At 43.8% G+C, this 20,402-nt stretch overlaps 1 protein-coding gene across 1 annotated transcript in view; it reads left to right on the forward strand.

Annotated features, from left to right (window-relative positions):
* Positions 1-20,402, forward strand: part of LOC126278710 (phospholipase A1 member A-like) — a 176,937-nt gene that overhangs the window by 84,418 nt on the left and 72,117 nt on the right. Inside the window, exon 4 of the mRNA XM_049978984.1 lies at positions 10,935-11,177. Within this exon, the coding sequence (XP_049834941.1) occupies positions 10,935-11,177 (243 nt within the window). The remainder of the gene's footprint in view (positions 1-10,934; positions 11,178-20,402) is intronic.

Genomic DNA, 20,402 nt, shown 5'->3' on the forward strand with positions numbered 1-20,402 from the left:
CCTATTACTAACTGTTCGTCTAAAATTGTGAGTCATATGTTTGTAACTATTACAGCGCTATCTATCACAAAGTGAAAAAAGTGGTCCAACTAAAACATTAATTTTTCTTTACGTACTACACGAATATGTAATAAAAAATGGGAGTTCCTATTTAAAAAACGCTGTTGATATCCGTTTCATTTATGGCAGCATCATCTAGCGGGCCAACAATAGCGGCATCTGGTTTACCCATTCAAGCTAGACAAGTTTCCTTCTCTGTAGTTCTTTAGTTTGATGCTTATTTAGTGAGATATTCGGTCCGCTCACTATCAATCTACCACCCTGTATACTGACAGCTTCGATACATTTCCCCAATATTCAGGATGAAGCGAAATTCACACACTCGGGTTTCACAGTGCGACTCCTCACATGCCAGCGATAAGAAAATGTCTGTCACTAAATTTCGTCCGGTGAGTACATCCGACAGAAAAAAGACGTAAAAGAGTGGCAAGCTGGCAACACTGTAACCACATGTACGGAAAATACTTCTGTCAGCACTTACTGCCCATGCTCTACAGTTGGTGCAATGGATACAGTTTTACGTTAACATACAGGAGTTCGACGGTTCGATCATGGGTAAGGCCGCAATTTTTTAATTTTGCTAACTTCCTTCTGATATTTCATACTGTCATATACACCATTTCCTAGGTCACATGTATGCTACATTTACAGCATTTTGTAACGCTGAACGCAATAAATATGTGGTTAGACAAATAAGAAACAGACAGTAGAAACAAATGACCTCTCATAGGACAAAATAACTACAAAAACAATATCAGTTTCGAGCGGCTACAGATGATAGCACAGTACAATAACACAACATCTATTTGTTATTTACACTACATATAATATGAGCCCTCAGTTGTCGCACATCAGCAACCAGTGACAATAGTAAGGTCCATATTAATGAACACATGGCCTTCACAACAGAATACGTTGCCCTCAGAATAACAGATGCTCAAAGAGACCTCCCTGCACATCCACACATTGTGCAACCCGTTGGGCCGTACAGCTCTGGACCCTTCACACCGAAGCTGCACCCACAGTCACGAGAGCATCATGAACACAAGCTAGCAATTCTTCAACATTTGTTCGCAAAGTAGAGTACATATGCTCCTTCATATGCCCCCCACAGGAAGAAATACGCGGGATTTACGTCCTGCGAACCATTTTGCTTCAAATGTTCTGTCCAATTACTGTCGCACATTAATTCCAGGGTGTGGAGGTGTACCATCATGTTGGCACAATATCCCCTGCCTCTTCCAGTTCACCAGGCAGATAATTTGAGAGGAATGCATGACACCTTCATGCAGTCAACCTGTCAGGCAACATGTAGGGTCCCAAACTCCTGTCGCCCAATATTCCGGCCCTGACATTGATACCAAAGTGAACTCGATACCACGGTCGTGGGTGACGTGCGTGTTTTCCTCACACCATTGTGAGTACTGTGCATATTGAAGACACCCTCACAAATGAATGCCGCTTCATTCGACCATGTTACGGTGTTCACGAGATGGGGGCAACAGGAAGTCAACGATGACTTTGTGGTCGTGCGGTAGCGTTCTCGCTTCCCACGCCCTGGTTCCCGGGTTCGATTCCCGGCGGGGTCAGGGATTTACTCTGCCTCGTGATGGCTGGGTGTTCTGTGATGTCCTTAGGTTAGTTAGGTTTAAGTAGTTCTAAGTTCTAGGGGACTGATGATCATAGATGTTAAGTCCCATAGTGCTCAGAGCCATTTGAACCATTTTTTTGACTTCCTGTTGTTATTGGAACCATTCACAGAATTGAAGCCACTGATGGCGATCAGCAGGGAGCAGGTGTTGCGCGAAAGCATAATACAGGGGTGCAGCCCATGCTCTTGCACTGTGAGACACACATCTGCCTTGCTACGCTATGTGTATTTCGTTGAGGTTCTCGGTGTATGACCTCCAGAATAGCTTTTGTCGGTAGTTGGAGAACGGTGTGTCTGTGGGCGAAATCTGTCAAGCGATGGTGAAAGGAGAGAACCTGACTCATAAAGACGCAACTCCAGATGACGAAACACATTCTTATCTGCTGCCAGATATCCACGTTGACGCCATCCATATTCACCAGCGCCAACACCAGCCTAGTTATCAGACGCACCAAGGACCAGAAGTATATGAACATATTCACCGTTTGTGTATGGCATACCTTTGACAGACTGGTTTCTCTACAATGAGAAAATTCGATACGTTACGGGCGCTTTACTCCACTCACAACTTGTACCTGTCTGGAGGACAGCACATGCAGTACAAACGCGCATTAGGTGGAAAAGCGTGCAGGAGTGACGGCGTATTACTCCCCTGACAGATATTGTTCTGCATGATTCATCCCGACACTGCTAATTGCGTAATGTTAGGTTTTGAATAACACTGTTTCCCTAATGGTAATACACTTGATGTTTCCACAATCCCATCGATAGAATAATAATAATAATAATAATAATAATAATAATAATAATACCACAATAATAATAATACCACACAATATCTACCAGTACATCAATACAATACAGCTACATCCAAACTTGTATCAATAATTACGGATTTCTGTAGTTGTATATATATGTTCAATTACCCGAAAGTACTTAAATGCAATATAACATATACCGTACAGTTAAAAGGAAGTCACGCTTGATCAAGGTCCGCGTCACTTTTTACTTTTGACCAGACATAATGCATTGATATAATAATAATGTCTGAGATAAGAAAGAAATAATATGTACTGAACAGCATGTATTTATCCAACACAATGTTAAAAGGCATAATTAGTGGTACCATGGTAATAACATATAGAAATGGTAACCGACTTTGGACATTTTCGCAAAGCACGTTGTTAGTCCTACTGGTAACATAAGGCCCTAACGAAATGTGATAGACCTGAATGAGGCAAGAATAACAGATTGTACTAATCTACGTGACCATTGGAGGAGGCTACTAAGAAAAAAGGTTTCACATCTAGTAGATGAAGTGGTGCATATAAATTCACACCCACGATGTGGAAAGGGCGTCTTCCATTTGCACTATTGTAGTGTGTAAGTTTCAATGTTTTCTGGAGGACTCACTACAATCGCTATTGAAGATTAAAATGCCAGATACCGTACCACCTAGACTACATTTAACAAATAAAAAAAATATGCCTCAATGCAGGTTCGAACCATCGACCTCCTGCGTGCTACCCCAAAACGCTATCCACCGCACCAACTGTACACCACATTTAATGTGAGCTGATAGAGGTAGTCTTAATACATGTGGTTTCAGTGTTGCCAGATTGCCACTTTTTAACGTCCTTTTTCTGCCGAATGTACTCGCCGGATGAAATTCTATGAAAAACATTTTTTTATCACTGGCATGTGAGAAGTCGCGCTGTGAAGCCCAAATGCGCAAATTTCGCATCACCCTGTACTGGGATTTCATCGCAATATTTTATACACGAAATAAATGGATACTGGATCTAGAATCACAGTTTCGTTTTGTTGTGTTTATTTGCTTGGATGTGTGGAAAGCTGTCATTATCTGTCGATAGTAGATTAAATCTTAAAAAAACGTCAAAAAAGTAGCCGGATGCTGTTAATGATATTATGTATTAGGGAAAAAAAAACAGTGTTAAAAGTTTCGAAGTGACAGGTCCATTGTCAGATGACTGTTCACATTTGCTGTATGTGTGCTGTATGTGTGATGTTCATTGATTGTGGCGAAACTTCCTTGCAGTGGTCTTGCCTTTCCCCAAAAACCGGTGCAAGAAACGACTACTTCATTTTAAGTCAATGTAATAATAAATTATGAATGTACAGTAGTCAATGAATAATGCCCTTCAATTTATTCTGATTTATCTTGTCACAGAACTGTAACTATGAAATCAACAGTTCTTCCACACGTACTACACCGAGCTGACAAGTCACAGGATGGTGGCATGCACATATACAGGCGACAGTGCGTCGGTGGAGCTGTCATTTGTACTGAGGTGACTCATGTGAAAAAGGTGCCAGCTGTGATTATCACCGCACGACGAGAATTAACAACGTCTGAACACAGACTGGTAGTTGAAACTAAACCTGTGGACATTCCAATTTGAAATCACTAGAGAATTCAGTATTCCGAGATCCACAGCGTCGAGAGTGTGCCGAGAATACCACATTTCAGGCTTTCGCTTAACGACCGAGAGCAGCGACGTTTCCATTGGGTTGTCAGTGCTAACAGACGAGCAAAACTATGTGAAATAACCGCCGAAATCCGTGTGCGACGTACGATGAACGTATCCGTTACGAGAGTGTGACGAAACCTGGCGTCATTGGGCTATGGCAGAACACGACCGACCCGAGTGCCTTTGCTAACTGCGCGACATCGCCTGCAGCACCTTTCCAAGGCGCGTGACCTATCTTTCAGACCCTAGACGAATGGAAAACCGAGGCCTCGTCAGATGAGACCCAATTTCAGTTGGTGACAGCTGCGAGTAGGGTTCGAGTGTAGTTGACAACTTGCGTCTACGGCTTCGTGAGCTCTGCGCCAGACACTGTGCAAGCTGGTTGTGGCTCCATAATGGTGTGCGTTGTGCTGACATGGAAGGACTGGGTTCTCTGGTCCAACTGGATCGATAGTTGACTGGGAATGGTGTGTTCGGTTACTTGGAGACCATTTGCAGCCAAGCCATGCGTGGACTTTATGTTCCAGACAACGATGGAATTTTTAAGGGCAACAATGCGCCATGTCGCCGGACCAGTATTGTTGGCGATTGGTTTGTAGAACTTTCTGCACAATTGGAGCGCATTATTTCGTCGCCCAGATCAACCGACGTGAATCTCATCGAATACTTATGGGACGTAATCGAGAGATCAGTTGATGCACAGCATCCTGTACTGGCAACGCTTTCGCAATTGTAAGCGGCTATAGAGGCAGCAGGGCTCGATATTTCTGCGGGGGAATTCCAACGACTTCTTGAATCCATGCTACGTGCAACTGCTGCTGTACGTCGGACAGGAGGCCCGACATCATATTAGGAGTCATCACATGACTTATGTAACCTCAGTGTGTTTCCGTCACATTTTAAGGCAGTATGCTAATGTTGTGTAAGAGCAAGTATTCCTTGTTGGTAAAAGTTCTTGTCCTGTGTTCGTAGCCATGTTTTCACTGCATGAACTATACTGTCATCTTCTTCAAAGCGTGTCCTTTGTATAAAACCCTTAAGGGGCCTAAACAGATTGAATTCTGAGGACGCCAGGTCTGGGTACTGTGGAGGATGAGGCAGTAATGTCGTGCCCAATTTGGCGATGTGTTCCTGGGTTCTGAGACTAGCGTGTGGTCATGCAGCGTTGTGTTGGAGTAAGATTTGCTTGGAATCTCACACAGAACATGTCGACAACTATTCTCGAGTTTGCCCAGAGTCTTCAGATGTATGTCTGAATTAGTGCTTGATCCTTTTGAGAAGCCATCCACGACTGTTAGAGCATTGGTGTCTCGAAAGTCCCTCGTCATGATGTTACCAGCAGAGGGAGCTGCCTCGAATTTCTCCTCTTCTGTGACAGCTGGTGTCTCAGTCCAGTGACTGCCTTTTTGTTTCCAGCCGAAAGTGATGCACCCAGATTTCGTCACTCGTAACGATTCGTGTACAAAGGCCTCTCCAGCGGCCTGGCACTGCTCAGCAATTCTGACGACTTGGCTTTCCTTTCATTCTTGTGGTCTGTTGTGGAACCACTGCCGAGCACATCTTTGAGTACCCAGAAGTCTCAATTATTCCACACGTACTTCCAGTACTCAGTGTTAGCGGCAGAGTTAGTTGCCAGGCTGTGCTGTGCCAGTCTTTTCGATTCACCATGTGGGGAGCACAAGTTGTAACATGACGTCCCGAAAGTTTCGACCATGGAGCTGAGCTGCTGCAGTAACGCAAAACTAATTCGGTCCTTATCTTAGGAATTTGTTTACGTTATTATAATTCATTCTTTTCTATAAAAATAGAAAAAATATCTAAGATCCCGTGAAGGGGTGGTGGGAATCAGCTCTTTTCTCTTAGCCACAATCAGTGAACATCACACGTACACTGTAAATTAACTTAATAGTGAACAACTATCTGATGATGAACCTATAGATTCGAAACCGCTGACAATGCTGTTTGTTTCTAATGAATAACATGTCACCAACGGCAGGTTGCTGTTTTTTTGCTTTACTGTAAGAATTGCCCGGTACAAAAGGAGTCGCATGTGTTCATATCCGGAGACTACGGCGGCCAATCGATGCCCATGCCAATGGCCTCTGGATTCCCCAGAGCCAGAATGCGGTCCCCAAAGTGATCCTCCAGGACATCAAACACCCCCCTGCTTCTATGGGGTCGAGCTCCGTCTTGCATGAACCACATGTTACCGAAGTCAGGGATCCTTTGATAACAGGGATAAAATCATCTTCTGAAACCTTCACGTGTCGTTTGGTAGTCACCATGCTATCAAGGAATACCACACCGGTTATTCCGTGACTGGAGATTTCACCCTCAATGAGTGACCGTGTGGTGTGCAGAGACATCTCGATCCCAAAATGCGGAATCTCAGTCCCCATACGCGCCAATTTTGCATAATGACGAACCCATTCAAATGAAGGTGTGCTTCGTCGCTAAACGAAACCATACATTCCAATACTGATTCCCATCATGCCTCGCGGCCAACCGTTCACTTTGAACGTCCTAACACAAACCGTTCAGTAGTTGTGACGTTTTCATTTCACATAGTTCAATAATTGTTAGCCTGTAGCTCTGTACAATGTGCAGACCAATGTAAAATAATTTGACAATAATCGCTCATTTTTCAAAAGTAACAATAATTATGCAGAAGGGAAATACGAAATAAACTGGAACATGTCAGGATGAAAACAAAACTACAAAGACCTCTCGCGTAAAGCGGAATATTCCTCTCCAACTGGCAATCATGATTTTGCCAAGAGCACAAACACGAATTCTCAAAGGAGGAACTGTGGGGCCTGTAGTGGTCGTGAAAAAGCGTTAAACCCTTGGCACATGGGGCGGAGCGGCTAACGTCGACGTGCACGCAGGCAGGGTGTTGTGTACATAGTTCCGTGTAGTCAGCGCGTACACAACATTCCCACTAGAGCGCGACCCGCTACGCACAACAGCGCAGGCGCAGCGCTCGTCCATCTCCGCACTACGAGATGGCGCTGCCTTAGAGACGGACCACATTCTGCTTCCACCGATCCGCGTATTAATATGTAACGCAGCCAATGAGATTGCTGCTAATGTAGAACCTTTTCTCCTTGTGGATCACACTCGCGCAGTGAAACCTGAATGAGCGAGGTATTATAACGAGTATACAGACCTCCGATTAGTCAGTCTGCATTTGTCTGCACTAGTCTGCATTAGTCTGTACCAGTCTATAGTCAAGTTTTAGTCTGCGCCTAATAAGATTAATCTTATTCTCACATATCTCTGATACTTGACAAAGTGGCTATGTACAGGAATATGATAAAGGACCAAGACCAAAGGAACTTCAGATTGTCAATTGTAAACAGCATCCAGAATCAAATTTTCACACACATTTATTAAAATAATAAAAAGCATAGACATTACATAACTTATCAGTTTCTGTTTAAAGTTGGTCAGCGTCAATCTGCTACGCTCAGTGTGCAAGTGGCATTTCTATCGTCTGACCTAACGGCAGAAGATAAACACGCCATGATAAGACCACGAGACATATTGTTGACACTCGCCTACTTCGTTAGAGCGACAAGTCAAATAATCTGATTGTGGTGTGCGTTCTGTAACACCTTCCGTACACACACCAAGGGCGAACTGGTTAACGTGAATTTGTACTCTCAGCGTTTACGGTGGAGTTGTGAGCTTTATTTGGCTCGCAAACGATGTACGTTTTAATAGGGATGAAGTAGAAATTTTACGTGCGTCTGTTTTCCTGACAAAACTACATCTCCTCTCTTGTGTATATGCTAGTCGTGAGTTCTGTCTGTGGTATACATAAGTAAAAACTGCAAAATTTATGAACATGTTCCCACTGACCCAGATATGTATATTTCCTTTTTGTCTTATTACATCAGCTTACAAAAGTTCACTAAACCGAACAGACTCACTCCTGATAGAGAACACACTTATTTCTGTAATAGTTAATGTTATGCAAAATATAAGTTCTGTCAGTTTCGTAAGAAAGTCCAAGAGCATTTTGGAAAAACTTGAATGTGAAGAACATAAAATTGGAAACAACAGGTCTCGAATCCTATACCGACCTAATCGGTGCATCAACATCATGCCTCTACACATTTGGCTAGGCTGTAGTTTCGTTATGAAAGACTGGCTTTTCTGTTATAGTCTTCTATAGTCTATAATCGCCGATATGTTGTTAATTTACATTTAATTATAACAAATCCCAATGAGAACGAAAAGTTTTTGATAAATGTTTGATGAGCAGTTGCCTCAAAACAATTTACTCTGATAACACTCGAGCTATAACGCAGTAACAACTAAAAACGAGAATACTTTAATCATCGACATGATGTTTGCCGTAGTGTTATTACTACTAATTAAACCAATAACGATTCGTTCTCGAGAAAAACAATGCACTTATGCTTAGAAACAGCATACACTACTGGCCATTAAAATTGCTACACATCGAAGATGACATGCTACAGACGCCAAATTTAACCGATAAGATGCTGTGATATGCAAATGATTAGCTTTTCACAGCATTCACACAAGGTTGGCGACGGTGGCGACACCTACAACGTGCTGACATGAGGAAAGTTTCCAACCGATTTCTCGTACACAAACACAAGTTGACGGTCGTTGCGTGGTGAAACATTGTTGGGATGCCTCGTGTAAGGGGGAGAAATGCGTACCATCACGTTCCCGACTTTGATAAAGTTCGGATTGTAGGCTATTGCGATTGCGGTTTATCGTATCGCGGTATTGCTGCTCGCGTTGGTCGAGATCCAATGACTGTAAGCAGAATATGGAATCGGTGGGATCAGGAGGGTAATACGCAACGCCGTTCTGGATCCCAACGGCCTCGTATCACTAGCAATCGCGATGACAGGCATCTTATCCGCGTGGATGTAACGGATCGTGCAACCACGTCTCGATCCCTGAGTCAACAGATGGGGCGTTTGCAATAACAACCATCTGCGCGAAGAGTTCGGCGACGTTAGGATATTGTTACGGGTAGCCAGTATCATTTTTCTACACTCTCTTGCTTCCCTGCAGTACAAGACTCTACAATTTCCTACTGTTTCACGTCGAGGAGCCATTTCTTCGTGTGAAACATAAATAACTTCTCTGCTGTTTCGGCAATGTGGCACATAAAGTAGAACTGGTGGAAAGCGAGAACGCTCCCTGCGTCGCAGATAGAAAGTCTGAGGCCCAAGGAAAGCGAGATGGCTTACTGCACTTGTTCAATAGATGTCCATATTCAGTGGGTTTTCTTTGACACCTGACACCCCACGAATGTACACTACTGGCCATTAAAATTGCTATACCAAGGAGAAATGCAGATGATAAACGTATACTCATTGGACAAATGTATGCGTGAAAACGTAATCACATGTCAGTTCTAGTACCAGTTTGGGTGCATAGAAGCTTAGAAATCAGTACCTAGAACAACCACCTCTGGCTGTAATGATGGCATTGATGCATCTGGCCAAGGAGTCAGACAGAGCTTGGATGGCGGGTACAGATACAGCTGCCCATGCAGCTTCAACACGATACCACAGTTCATCAAGAGTAGTAACTGGCGTATTGTGACGAGCCAGTTGCTCGGCCACCATTGACCAGGCCTTTTCAATTGGTGAGAGATCTGGAGAATGTGCTGGCCAGGGCAGCAGTAGAACATTTTCTGTATCCGGAAAGGTCTGTACAAGACCTGCAATATGGGCCGTGCATTCTCTTGCTGCAATGTAGGGTTTCGCAGGGATTGAATGAAGGGTAGAGCGACGGATCGTAACACACATGAAATGTAACGTCCACTGTTCAATGCGGACAAGAGGTGACCGAGACGTGAAACCAATGGTGCCCTATACCATCACACCGGGTGACACGCCAGTATGGCTTCCAATGTGCGTTCACCGCGATGTCCCCAAACACGGATGCGACCATCATGATGCTGTAAACAGAACTTGGATTCATCCGAAAAAATGACGGTTTGCCATTCGTGCACCCAGGTTCGTCGTCGAGTACAGCATCGCAGGCGCTCCTGTCTGTGATGCAACGTCAAGGGTAACCGCAGCCACGGTCTCCGAAATGATAGTCCATGCTGCTGCAAACGTCGTCGAACTGTTCGTGCAAATGGTTGTTGTCTTGCAAACGTCCCCACCTGTTGACTCAGGGATCGAGACGTGCCTGAACGATTCGTTACAGCCATGCGGATAAGATGCCTGTCATCTCGACTGCTAGTGATGAGAGGCCCTTGGGAACCAGCACGGTGTTCCCTATTACCCTCCTGAACCCACAGATTTCATAGTCTACTAACAGCCATTGGATCTAGACCAACGTGAGCAGCAATGTCGCCACACGAGAAACCGCAATCGCGATATCCTAGAATCCGATCTTTATCAACGTGATGGTACGCATTTCTCCTCCTCAGACGAGGCATCACAACAACGTTTCACCCGGCAACGCCGGCCAACTGTTGTTTGTGTATGAGAAATCGGTTGGAAAGTTTCCTCATGTCAGCACGTTGTACGTGTCGGCACCGGAGCCAACCTTGTGTGAATGCTCTGAAAAGCTAATCATTTGCATATGACAGCATCTTCCTCCGGTAGGTTAAATTTCGCGTCTGCAGGACGTCATCTTCGTGGTGTAGCAAGTTTAGTGGCCAGTGGTGCAGAACTGCTGTGAGCTGCGGCGCGTTACGCTCCCGGACCGCTTGCTGCCCGCAGCGTACCTGCGCTCGGGCCGCTTCTGGGTGCTGGTGGCGGACTGGGGCGCGCTCGGCCGCCCCCCCTGCTACCCTGCCGCCGTGCACAACCTGCGGACCGCCGCCAGCTGCCTGGCGCGCCAGCTGTCCGCGCTGCGCCAGCTCGGCGGACTGGCGCCAGCCGCCTGCGTTGGCCACTCGCTGGGCGCACACCTCTGCGGCCTGCTGGCGCGACAGCTGCGCTTCCGCCTCCCCACGATCATAGGTGAGTGCCGACGTCACGCACGCCACGGCGCAGCTGCGAGAGCGAAACAAAGGGGTAATGGTAGTGACGACACTCGTCCGCTGCGACGGAAGCTTGTGCTGCTTCATTTAGTTTTCCCCCACCGTACCCGGTGTTCAAGTAGCGTACGGGCCTGCGTCTGCACAGTGTTCTCTACAGGCGACGATATTTCGCGAGGTGAACATCTCGTCATTATCGACGCACAAGTGCAATGAGAGATCGCTGCGCACGGAAATTTAGACTCTCACAAGGGAAACTCACCATAGTGGTAAGAGGGCCCGGTGGACAGTCCGTCAAAAACCGAACACAGATCAAGCATGAAAACAGGAAGAAGGCGTACTGAACTGTGGGAAAAAAATAGAAACAGTGAACGGTTAACAGAAACTGCAGTAAAGAAAAAAAAAATTGCTCTGAGCACTATGGGACTTAACATCTATAGTCACCAGTCCCCTAGAACTACTTACACCTAACTAACCTAAGGACATCACACAACACCCAGTCATCACGAGGCAGAGAAAATCCCTGACCCCGCCGCGAATCGAACCCGGGCGCGGGAAGCGGGTACGCTACGGCACGACCACGAGCTGCGGACGTGCTGTAAAGAGCAATCTTCGTCAGCAACGGCGTCGTCGGTAAGCGATCATACTGCTGGACTGCCAAACGGTGCAGGCACGGTAGATCAGCGTCTTCGGTCAGAGGGTTAGCTGACCTCTGCAATAGAAAAACTGAGTGAACGGATCAACGAAGAACCTGAGCGGGGGTCATCGGACGTCCGCCCCGAACAAATTCCAGGAAAAAAGAACCGGACGAGCCGTGTTCAGAACTCCCATCTGCCATTAACAGTTTTTGCCACATCATTGTGAACTGTCCGTCCGATCATTGGCAGCTGACATACTAAACATTTCAAGACTACAGAAAGAGAACAAACATGGGTTACAGAATATGAGTATTATGGTAACAATACGTTGCCGTGGCAAGTAAATGTGATGATTAGTGAGAGCAGGCGAGATACCACATAGACGACTCACAGAAATGGGAAAAAATAAACGGCTGTGAACTATGTTACAAAAAAAAAAGGAATTCAACAGTCAAGACTTTCAAAAAGGAACGCAACTTCAAGAATATTAAAAATATATGTTTTGACAGATCACAGAAAAACTGCATGATTGTGAAACTGTTGCGTTCTTTTGTTGCAGCTCATCTGACAAACTATTATATTTTCATAGTTTCCTTGGTAGTGACCAAATTCACGTTCATAAGAAAACCCGTAAAGAGGAAGGAGGCATATCTCACTCACTTACCAGTCGTGCACAAATTATGTGTGTCAGTGAATAGATTCCTATCATATGACACATGTACCCTGTCGCTAATGCCGAATATGACACACCAGTTGTCTTTTCCGGTAGAGAATTCGGTTGACTCGTCGCCTTGTAATCAAACGTTTGCGATTCCCATTCGAAAGCCACTTCCTGTCGTCTGCTAATGGAGTAGTTCAAGAGAATCAATTCTCATTACAGATCCCTGCCTTACATTTCGCTGTTGCAAACGGACATTACACCACGACACAAACACAAATTTGAATACAGCGAACAGCGAAACAAAAAATTAACACGAGTGAGCTATAGCTCGCCCACTTTGCACTCCAATACGATGACCACTCAACCACGACACCGTGGCTCTTCTACGCCGCTTAATGTTGCACTTGTTGAACTGGGACCGTTCACTATTTCCATTTTGCTTTTATTTCACACGTCAGTACACCTTCTTTCTGTTTTCCTGCTTGATCTAAAAATCATTCAAATTGCTCTGAGCACTATGGGACAACATCTGAGGTCATCAGTCCCCTAGAAATAAGAACTACTTAAACCTAACTAACCTAAGGACATCACACACATCGATGCCCGAGGCAGGACTCGAACCTCCGACGTAGCGGTCGCGCGGTTCCAGACTGAAGCGTCTAGAACCGCTCGGTCACAACGGCCGGCATGCTTCATCTGTGTTCAGTTTTTGACGGGCTGTCCGTTGGGCCCTCTCACCATAAATCTCAGAGGCATGCAGTGGGGAGTTGCCCTTGTCAGTAGGCGGGGCTGCGTCGAGGAGCAAACCAGATGACACACACACACACACACACACACACACACACACACACACACACACACACACACGGTAAACAACTAGTGCCACCACACAACCAAAGATAAATACCTTCAGACGTCCAATCTTTTGTTATTTGGCCTCATCGCAGCGAGAATTTGCACAGGATTTTAGGACATATCAGTTCAATGGACCCCAATAATCAATTACTGTCAAGGTCGGCCTTCTCTCCCTTCCAAGAGCAAGGATGACACGCTGTTCGTAGCCAGCTGACACTTCCTACCATCCACTTCAATGTAAAGAGGTACTTTGTACCTTAGAATAGTCCTGAATGGGAACTATGAACTATCACTATTTAATTACTTGCACGTGTCGTTTCTTCCACAGTATTGTTCGTATAAGTGGCTTCTCAAATAATGTCGCTACTCATTTAGGAGTACCACGCTGAATACGCCCAGTTTTTAGCAGTTCATTTTACAAGTTACCTTCCTCAGAGATGAGTAACGTCTTCCATTGTAACTTTATGTACGACGGTTGCCCAGCTAGTAATGCAGCACATTTTCCTTTCTCAGCCTAAAACAATGCTACGAATGCGAAACTTTACGTATGTTTTATTTGAACTGTTTAAGAAGGGAGATAAATATCAAATTCCCGTCCAATTTCACTTTTGCCGGAATTCCCAAAAATTTTACAAAAGATAATGTACAATCGGCTTTATAACCATCTTATCACAAATAACATACTGCCAAAGTCACGGTTCGGATTTATAACGGGTTCTGATATTGAGAAGGCTATCTACACTTACAGTGAAAATGTACATAATTCATTAGACAAAAAATTGCAGCCGACTGGTATATTTTGTGACCTGTCAAAGGCACCTGATTGTGTAAATCACAATATCCTTTTAAGTAAATTAGAATATTATGATGTAACACGAAATGGTGCAAAATGGTTCAAATCTTATATCTTTGGCAGGAAACAAAGAGTGTCATTAGGAAAGGGACATGTATTAATATATCAGGCATCATCCAACTGGGAACTAATTACATGTGGGGTCCCACAAGACTCCATCTTAGGGCCCTTACAGTTTCTTGTGTATATCAATGACCCTTGATCAGTAATATTACCAAATGCCAAATTTGTTTTGTTTGCCGATGATATAAACATTGCAATAAATAACAAATAAAGTGTAGTCTTAGAAAGATCGGCTAATAAAATATTTCTGGATATTAATCACTGGTTTCTTATCCAATTCTCTGTCACTAAACTTCGAAAAAATACACTACATGCAGTTCAGAACTTGTAAGGGGTGTCTGACGAGAATATGCCTAACATTCTATGACAAGCACATAGAAGAAGTGAACAGTGTTAAATTCTTGGGATCACAGCTTGATAATAAATTCAACTGGGAGGAGCACACCACACAGAAGCTGAAGTGTTTTCACAAATGTCTGTTTGCAGTGCGAATTCTGTCAGACTTAGGGGATATAAAAATGAAAAATCTGGCATACTATGCTTACTTTCATACCATAATTTCATATGGGATTATATTTTGGGGTAATTCATCGAACCAATCAAAAGTTTACCTGGCAGAAAAATGTGCGATAAGAATTATATGTGGTGTGAAATCAAGAACATCCCGTAGAAGTCTGTTTAGGGAACTATGGATACTAACTACTGCTTCCCTATATATTTATTCCTAAATGAAATTTGTCATTAAATACAGGGTGTTTCAAAAATGACCGGTATATTTGAAACGGCAATAAAAACTAAACGAGCTGTGATAGAAATACACCGTTTGTTGCAATATGCTTGGGACAACAGTACATTTTCAGGCGGACAAACTTTCGAAATTACAGCAGTTACAATTTTCAACAACAGATGGCGCTGCAAGTGATGTGAAAGATATAGAAGAAAACGCAGTCTGTGGGTGCGCCATTCTGTACGTCATCTTTCTGCTGTAAGCATGTGCTGTTCACAACGTGCAAGTGTGCTGTGGACAACATGGTTTATTCCTTAGAACTGAGGATTTTTCTGGTGTTGGAATTCCACCGCCTAGAACACAGTGTTGTTGCAACAAGACGAAGTTTTCAACTGAAGTTTAATGTAACCAAAGGACCGAAAAGCGATACAATAAGGGATCTGTTTGAAAAATTTCAACGGACTGGGAACGTGACTGATGAACGTGCTGGAAAGGTAGGGCGACCACGTACGGCAACCACAGAGGGCAACGCGCAGCTAGTGCAGCAGGTGATCCAACAGCGGCCTCGGGTTTCCGTTCGCCGTGTGGCAGCTGCGGTGCGAATGACGCAAACGTCCACGTATCGTCTCATGCGCCAGAGTTTACACCTCTATCCATACAAAATTCAAATGCAGAAACCCCTCAGCGCCGCTACCATTGCTGCACGAGAGACATTCGCTAACGAAATAGTGCACAGGATTGATGACGGCGATATGCATGTGGGCAGCATTTGGTTTACTGACGAAGCTTATTTTTACCTGAACGGCTTCGTCAATAAACAGAACTGGCGCATATGGGGAACCGAAAAGCCCCATGTTGCAATCCCATCGTCGCTGCATCCTCAAAAAGTACTGGTCTGGGCCGCCATTTCTTCCAAAGGAATCATTGGCCCATTTTTCAGATCCGAAACGATTACTGCATCACGCAATCTGGACATTCTTCGTGAATTTGTGGCGGTACAAACTGCCCTAGACGACACTGCGAACACCTCGTGGTTTGTGCAAGATGGTGCCCGGCCACATCGCACGTCCGACGTATTTAATTTCCTGGATGAATGTTTCGATGATCGTGTGATTGCTTTGGGCTATCCGAAACATGCAGGAGGCGGCGTGGATTGGCCTCCCTATTCGCCATACATGAACCCCTCTGACTTATTTCTGTGGGGACACTTGAAAGACCAGGTGTACCGCCAGAATCCAGAAACAATTGAACAGCTGAAGCAGTACATATCATCTGCATGTGAAGCCATTCCGCCAGACACGTTGTCAAAGGTTTCGGGTAATTTCATTCAGAGACTACGCCATATTATTGCTACGCATGGTGGATATGTGGAAAACATCGTACTATAGAGTTTCCCAGACCGCAGCGCCAGCTGTTGTTGACAATTAGAACTACTGTAATTTCGAAAGTTTGTCTGCCTGAAAATGTACTGTTGTCCCAAGCATATTGCAACAAACGATGTATTTCTATCGCTGCTCGTTTAGTTTGTATTGCCGTTCAAATATACTGGTCATTTTTGAAACACCCGGTATATATCAAGTTTTCCAACCAACAACTCAATTCATGGAATCAATACTAGAAATAAGAAAAATCTTCATAAGGATTTAAAATCACTTACTCTTGTACAAAAAGATGTGCATTATTCAGGAACACACAATTTCAATAACTTTCTAGCAGCCATAAAAAGCTTAACAACAACTGAAATTTAGTTTAAGAGAAGCGTAAAGGATTTATTGGTGGCCAACTGCTCCCACTCAATTAATGAATTTCTCAGTAGAACCAACTGATTTGTGTGTGTGTGTGTGTGCAATCTAACTTCTGCACCATTTCAGTGCAGTAAGGTGTTCATTGTAAATAAGTATTGTAATAGTTCTGTTATATGTTTATTGCCTTATAAATAAAAAATACTTTTTTTAATTTTTAATTCGGTGCATTCATGCGATCATAGTAAATGAGTGTTTGTAAAATGATTCTTTCATATAGTGTTCATTAAAAAAAAAAAAAGACGATCATTCCACTTGGGACCTGTCGAGGGGACATTAGCTTGTTTGTTTCCTTTGTTGTTTTTCTGAGAGGTTCTACGTCCTGGAGGACCTCTTCACTACGGATCAATTGGAATTAAAGTAAATCTAATCTAATATAATCTGAAGTCTCCTGAACGAGCGCGCCAAGTTTGCTTCACTTCCGACATTTAGCCTAGTTGCGCGACAATTTGAAAATTCGTCTGTAGGTGATGTACATTACAGGCAATGTTCCGTCATTGAATTTCTTTATTTATTTAATCGTGTCTGAGCTACATCTGCAATTAATTAATACGCTATGTATACTACATTACAAATACAAGTAACTCATAGGTACATGTTCATATAACCGTGGTCTAGGGGTAGCGTCTTTGATTCATAATCAAAACGTCTTCGGTCCCGGGTTCGATCCCCACCACTGCCTAAATTTTGATAAATAATCAGCATTGGCGGCCGAAGACTTTCGGCATAAGAAGTCAGCCTCGTTCCGCCAACGGCCTTGTCAAAGAGGGCGGAGGAGCGGATAGAGGTTCAGGGCACTCTCTTGTCCTAGGGGTGGAAAATTGCACCTAAAGGCGGAAGAATAAGCAATGATCAACAACATGAGGATGCAGAAGGCAATGGAAACCACTGCATTAAAGACACGTAACGTGTATCCACAGAACATGTGGCCTGTAGTTGAAGAAGTGTCATGATGATCTCTCCATTCTCTCCATTGGCAAAAGATTCCGGAATAGTCCCCCATTCGGATCTCCGGGAGGGGACTGCCAAGGGGGAGTTTACCATGAGAAAAAGATTGAATAATCAATGAAAGGATAATATTCTGCGAGTCGGGGCGTGGAATGTCAGAAGCTTGAACGTGGTAGGGAAACTAGAAAATCTGAAAAGAGAAATGCAAAGGCTCAGTCCAGATATAGTAGGGGTCAGTGAAGTGAAGTGGAAGGAAGACAAGGATTTCTGGTCAGATTAGTATCGGATAATATCAACAGCAGCAGAAAATAGTATAACAGGTATAGGATTCGTGATGAATAGGAAGGTAGGGTAGAGGGTGTGGTACTGTGAACAGTTCAGTGACCGGGTTGTTCTAATCAAAATCGACAGCAGACCATCACCGACAACGATAGTTCAGGTATACGTGCCGACGTCGCAAGCTGAAGATGAACAGATAAAGTGTATGAGGATACTGAAAGGGTAATGCAGTATGTAAAGGGGGACGAAAATCTAGTAGTCATGGGCGACTGGAATGCAGTTGTAGGGGAAGGAGTAGAAGAAAAGGTTACAGGAGAATATGGGCTTGGGACAAGGAATGAAAGAGGAGAGAGACTAATTGAGTTCTGTAACAAGTTTCAGCTAGTAATAGCGAATACCCTGATAAAGAATCACAAGAGGAGGTGGTATACTTAGAAAAGGCCGGGAGACACGGGAAGATTTCAATTAGATTACATCATGGTCAGAGAGAGATTCCGAAATCAGATACTGGATTGTAAGGCGTACCCAGGAGCAGATATAGACTCAGATCACAATATGGTAGTGATGAAGAGTAGGCTGAAGTTCAAGACATTAGTCAGGAAGAATCAATACGCTAAGAAGTGGGATACGGAAGTTCTAAGGAATGACGAGATACGTTCGAAGTTCTCTAACGCTATAGGTACAGCAATAAGGAATAGCGCAGTAGGCAACACAGTTGAAGAGAAATGGACGTCTCTAAAAAATGCCATCACAGAATTTGGGAAGGAAAACATAGGTACAAAGAAGGTAGCTGCGAAGAAACCATGGGTAATAGAAGAAATACTTCAGTTGATTGATGAAAGGAGGAAGTACAAACGTGTTCTGGGAAAATCAGGAATACAGAAATACACGTCGCTGAGGAATGAAATAAATAGGAAGTGCAGGGAAGCTAAGACGAAATGGCTGCAGGAAAAATGTGAAGACATCGGGAAAGATATGATTGTCGGAAGGACAGACTCAGCATACAGGAAAGTCGAAACAACCTTTGGTGACGTTAAAAGCAACGGTGGTAACATTAAGAGTGCAACGGGGATTCCACTGTTAAATGCAGAGGATATAGCAGATAGGTGGAAAGAATACATTGAAAGCCTCTATGAGGGTGAAGATTTGTCTGATGTGATAGAAGAAGAAACAGGAGTCGATTTAGAAGAGATAGGGGATCCAGTATTAGAATCGGAATTTAAAAGAGCTTTGGAAGACTTACGGTCAAATAAGTCAGAAGGGATAGATAACATCCCATCAGAATTTCTAAAATCATTAGGGGAAGTGGCAACAAGATGACTATTCACGTTGGTGTGTAGAATATATGAGTCTGGCGACATACCATCTGACTTTCGGATAAGCATCATCCACACAATTCCGAAGACGGCAAGACCTCACAAGTCGAGAATTATCGCACAATCAGCTTAACAGCTCATGCATCGAAGCTGCTTACAAGAATATTATACAGAAGAATGGAAAAGAAAATTGAGAATGCGGTAGGTGTCGATCAGTTTGGCTTTAGGAAAAGTAAAGGCACGAGAGAGGCAATTCTGATGTTACGGCTAATAATGGAAACAAGGCTAAAGAAAAATCAAGACACGTTCATAGGATTTGTCGACCTAGAAAAAGCGTTGGACAATATAAAATGGTGCAAGCTGTTCGAGATTCTGAAAAAAAGTTGGGGTAAGCTTTAGGGAGAGACGGGTCATATAGAATATGTACAACAATCAAGAGGGAATAACAAGAGTGGACGATCAAGAACGAAGTGCTCGTATTAAGAAGGGAGTAAGACAAGGCTGTAGCCTTTCGCCCCTACTCTTCAATCTGTACATCGAGGAAGCAAAGATGGAAATAAAAGAAAGGTTCAGGAGTGGAATTAAAATACAAGGTGATAAATGATCTGCTGAACGGAATGAACAATGTCATCAGCGAATCGTATCATTGATATCCTAATTCTTCTTCACTTTCACTCAGGATAGCAGTGTAATGAGTCCACAGTATGGTTTCCGAGTAAATCGGAGAAAGACGAAGGTAATGAGAAGTAGTAGAAATGAGAACAGCGAGAAACTTAACATCAGGATTGATGGTCACGAAGTCAATGAAGTTAAGGAATTCTGCTACCTAGGCAGTAAAATAACCAATGACGGACGGAGCAAGGTGGACATCAAAAGCAGATTCGCTATGGCAAAAAAGGCATTTCTGGCCAAGAGAAGTCTACTAATATCAAATACCGACCTTAATTTGAGGAAGAAATTTCTGAGGATGTACGTCTGGAGTACAGCATTGTATGGTAGTGAAACATGGACTGTGGGAAAACCGTAACAGAAGAGAATCGAAGCATTTTAGATGTGGTGCTATAGA

The sequence above is a fragment of the Schistocerca gregaria genome, chromosome 6 (assembly GCF_023897955.1).
Source record: "Schistocerca gregaria isolate iqSchGreg1 chromosome 6, iqSchGreg1.2, whole genome shotgun sequence".
NCBI lineage: Eukaryota > Metazoa > Arthropoda > Insecta > Orthoptera > Acrididae > Schistocerca > Schistocerca gregaria.